The 4924-nt window shown below is 41.3% G+C and overlaps 1 protein-coding gene across 1 annotated transcript; it reads left to right on the top strand.

The window, feature by feature from the left end:
• The first annotated feature begins 844 nt into the window (after positions 1-844).
• Positions 845-3784, top strand: LOC120072225 (leucine-rich repeat extensin-like protein 4). Its single transcript, XM_039024640.1, has 2 exons — positions 845-2505; positions 2587-3784. Exons 1-2 carry the CDS (start codon positions 966-968, stop codon positions 3408-3410), a joined length of 2364 nt encoding a protein of 787 aa, XP_038880568.1. The 5' UTR covers positions 845-965; the 3' UTR covers positions 3411-3784.
• Positions 3785-4924: the final 1140 nt, after the last annotated feature.

Raw genomic sequence — 4924 nt, 5'->3', positions numbered from 1 at the left:
AAAAAAAAAAGTCACTTGACTTCCACGTGCTTCAACAATGAATTTATAATTTAGAAAAAGAGATAACATACAAAAACAAATAAAAGAATTTTGATATGAAAGTCAGAGCCGAAAAAATGTGTGAAATCAGAACTTGACTTAAGATTTTTCTAATTCAGAATAAGTTAGGGCTATTTTTCCAGCATAGTTAATTTTTGTAGGTCAAGATTCACCTATAAACACTAACCTGTATTCAATTTCTCTTAATTCACCTAAAAACAAACTTAATATCTCTATGTGCTCACTAGACATAGAATAACTTTGCCATAAAACTCATAATTTTAACAAAAATTTGCTCAAGTGTTGTTTCTTTTAAAAGCTTATAACTTTATATTATATATATATATGCTCGATAATTCATTGAAAGCATATGATATTTTCTATTTGAAGGTAAAATTGTAATATTTTTTCTTTTAAATTTAAAGTTAAAATTACAATTGAAAGTATAGAAATAAAACTTAATACAACTCAATAACCTTATAAGTAAAAATAGTATTTTTTTTCATAGAAAATTAAGAGTATCAATGTATAATTAATTTTGAAGAATGATTAGGTACAATTTATACGCTCCCTTTCTTTCACTCAAAAGATTAATTTAAAAAAATTAAATCACGTGGCACAATCTGATTGGATAGTGGCAAGGTTACATCTATTTTTTTCTTTAATTTTAGAGTTGTTTTATTACTTAAATAATTGAAAATAAATGTACTAAAAAAGAGAGAGATAAAAAATAAGAGAGGGAAGGAAAGAGTGTGGAGAATCTGGTGGGGCATTGAGCTGTTAAATAGCTGGCCTCGCTCTTCAAACTCTATTATTTCCCTCTCACCTTTCCCCTAAATTTGCTTGTAAAATCACACTCCCACTTCTTCACTCTTCACTCTCAAAACCCCACTTCTCATTTTTCCCTTTCAGATGCCTCATTCAATATGAATACTAAATCCCATTTCAACCCCCTTTTCCACTTCTCCCTCCTTCTCCTCCTCTTCCTTACCGCCGTCCATGGCAGCCTCTCCGACGCTGAAGTTCTCTTCATCCGCCACCGCCAGCTTCTTTACTACAGAGACGAGTTCGGTGACCGTGGCGAACAAATCACAGTCGATCCATCTCTTGTCTTCGAAAATGACAGAATTAGAAATGCTTACATTGCACTTCAAGCTTGGAAACTAGCCATTTTATCCGACCCTCTTAATCAAACTGCCAATTGGGTCGGATCCAATGTCTGCAGCTACTTCGGCGTTTTCTGTGCTCCCGCATTGGACAACCCCAAAATCCGTACCGTCGCCGGAGTCGATCTCAATCACGGCGACATTGCCGGATACCTCCCTGAAGAACTCGGTTTGCTTTCCGATCTTTCATTGTTCCACATCAACTCTAACAGATTCTGCGGTACTCTTCCCCACAGATTTGACCGTCTCAAGTTGCTTTTTGAATTGGATCTCAGTAATAACCGCTTCGCCGGCCAGTTTCCTGACGTCGTTCTCAAGCTTCCGATGCTCAAGTTCTTGGATCTGAGGTTTAATGAATTTGAAGGGAATGTGCCAAGAGAGCTGTTCGACAAGGATTTAGATGCTATTTTTATTAACCATAACAGGTTTAGATTTGAACTGCCGGATAATTTTGGGAACTCGCCGGTGTCGGTGATTGTGCTGGCGAACAATAAGTTCCATGGATGTGTGCCTTCGAGCTTGGGGAATATGACGAGGCTGAATGAGATTATTATGATGAATAATGGGCTTAGTTCTTGCTTGCCGCCGGAAATTGGGGCGTTGAAGAATTTGACGGTGTTTGATGTTAGTTCTAATAAGTTGGTGGGTCCGTTGCCGGAGACTTTTGGAGGGCTTGTGAGTTTGGAGCAACTTAATGTGGCGAATAATTTTCTTTCTGGGAAGATTCCGGAGAGTATTTGTAAGTTGCCTAAGCTTCAGAACTTTACGTTCTCGAATAACTTCTTCTCCGGTGAGCCACCGGCGTGTTCGAGGGTTCCGGATTTTAGTGATCGGAGGAATTGTTTGGCTGGACGTCCGGTGCAGCGGCCGAATGGGCAATGTAGGGCGTTCTCGTCGAGACCTGTTGATTGTAATGCGTTTAAATGTGGTGGTTCGACTTCTGGTTCGCCTTCTACTCCATTTACTCCACCGGTGGTTTCTCCCTCTTCGCCTCCGTCACCGTCAGGGGTGGTGTCTCCTCCTTCGCCGTCTATTTCTCCCAATGCACCACCGGCGCCGCCACTCTCGCCCCATTTTCCTCCTCTGTCACCACAATCGCCACCGTCGCCGCCTTCTTCTCCAACTACACCGTCGCAGCCGTCGGCACCTCCTTCTCCATCTACCCCTTCAACTCCTTCCTCGCCGCCGCATTTTCCCTCTCCATCGGCGCCGTCGCCTTCTTCTCCGCCCCAAGGTCATACTCCGCCGGCATTGTCTCCGCCGTCTCAGCCCTCACCATCATCACCACCCCACGGCCATACTCCGCCGGGTCCACCTTCGTCCTGTCTCTTATACACATCTAGATGTGTATAAGAGACAGCCACCATTCCCCGGGCATTGTCTCCGCCGTCTCAGCCCTCACCATCATCACCACCCCACGGCCATACTCCGCCGGGTCCACCTTCGTCGGAGCCCTCGCCACCATCGCCGCCACAAGGTCACACTCCGCCGGCTCCTCCTTCGCCGTCCGAGCCGTCCCCTTCATCCCCGCCACAAGGTCACACTCCGGCCATTCCCCCTTCGCCATCCGAGCCATCACCTTCATCACCGCCACAAGGCCGCATTCCGCCGACGGAGCCTTCTCCTCCAGGAACATCATCACCAGCAGCACCACCATTCCCAGTTTACACTCCGCCTCCGCCGCAGTTCCCTGATTTCCCTTCGCCACCATCTACACAACCTCCGGTCTACTGCCCACGGTCCCCATATCCACCATCTCCTCCATCTTACTCACCAAACCCTCCTCTCAATCACCCCAAATTCCCTTCGCCGCCATCGCCGCAGCCACCTGTTCATTCTCCCCCTCCCCCTGTTCATACAAACCCGTCGCCGCTTCCTCTTCCTTGCATACAACCTCCCCCACCTCCCCCACCAAATGTTCAATATTCAGAACCGCCGCCCCCTCCACCAACACCGTCTTCTCCAATTCACTATTATTCCCCACCACCGCCAGTCCATTACCAAGCTCCTCCCTCACCTTCACCACCAGTCAGTGTGTATCCACCGCCATCCCCAACACCCCCACCTCCGGTGGTTTACGAAAGCCCGCCACCGCCAGTCATCTACCAAAGCCCACCGCCGCCTCCAACTCCAGTATACGGAGGCCCACTGCCACCAATCTACGGAGTTCCGTACGCCTCTCCTCCGCCACCACCCTACTATTAATTATTTCATCTTTCCGGCCGACACTCACATACATTTTCTTGAAGTTAATTTCTGGTCAATTCTTGTCCCACCGGATCTCCCTTTGGTCAATTCTCATCGTCCACGGAGAAAGAATAAACAAAGGAAAATTCCCTAAAACGTTGAAGAAACAGAGGAAAAGCAAAAAACAGAGCAAGGAAGTAAAATCTTTTGCCTTCTATATTTCTTTTTACATTGCCATGGATCTTCTTTTAGTCTCTGCAATAAAAAATAGTAGAATTTGCAGGGGAATTTTAAGCTTATTATGTTGTTTTCAGAGCGGAAATGTAATGTATAGGGATTGAACCTCCATAATTCAACAAAAGCTGCAGTTCTTTCTGCGGCTCTTTAGTTTTTGAGTTGTATTATTATTATTATTATTTGTATTTTCAACTAAATCTATATCATATTTAGTATTTTCTTTTGAATTTGTTTATTGCATCAGTCTTTTCTTTTTTGCTTACAATCTCGTTTCAAGTCAAACGAGAGTCCAAATTTGGTCAAATCTGAATTTAGGGGATGATAATATTACTCTAGCAGTGAATTAGGTTCAAAATATTAAGCCAAAAGCAGAAGACAGAATCTTGTTTAGAGAGGCAAAGGCAACGTGATCGGCGGACATTCAGCTTATGCCAAATCGGGGAAATTAATTAATTAATCCAATTTATGATTTTAAAAGTTGAAATAATATTTATATAAAAATGGCTGAATCTAGGACCGTGGGCAGACCACTAATCCCAAGTAACATGAACTGAATCTGAATGCCCCATCTCAAATTTACCTAACGCTTATACTTCTAATTTTGAAATTCATATTTAAATAATTATATATATATAGTTATAAGATTTTGGGTTCTTTTTGAAGATTTGATTGCTTCCTCAACAGTTGGAAGGCTTGTAATAATTGCAAAGCTGACTCCTATTTAAAATTTTTGTACTATGATTTAAATTTAACAACTAGACTTCACAAGATTTCTTTTTGTTAGATTTTAGTTTGAGACTAATCTTGCCAATCAATTAGCATTTTTCTTCCAAGTTAGTCTTAGTAATTGCTTTTGATGATATGTAGCTTTAGATGCACTTTCTATTGAAACTTATTTTGAGTTTAGGCTCAAAATAATTACTAAATTTTTGTTCAAATGAATAAGGAAAATATTAGTTTTTTTTCTTTTTCTTTAATTCTTCACGTTTGAATTCACATGAGTAAGAAATGAAGAAGGTCATAGATTTATAAAATTTGACATCTTTATTAATACAAGACTTTTAAACAAAATGCACACTTTTAAAGGTATAAACTTAAAATAACTATATGATATCGTGAAACAAATTTCCCACGAATGTTAGTATTTTAATATATATCTACCTACCTATCTATCTATCTATCTATCTATCTATATATATATATATTAGTGCGACCAAAGTTTTGCATTCGTTAGATAAAAGGATGATTTTTAGTCTATATAAGTAGGAACAATTATCTTTAATGGTTTGAGACCC

This window comes from Benincasa hispida, chromosome 2 (assembly GCF_009727055.1).
Source record: "Benincasa hispida cultivar B227 chromosome 2, ASM972705v1, whole genome shotgun sequence".
In the NCBI taxonomy this organism is placed as follows: domain Eukaryota; kingdom Viridiplantae; phylum Streptophyta; class Magnoliopsida; order Cucurbitales; family Cucurbitaceae; genus Benincasa; species Benincasa hispida.
This window is presented reverse-complemented; position numbering and strand designations above follow the sequence as displayed.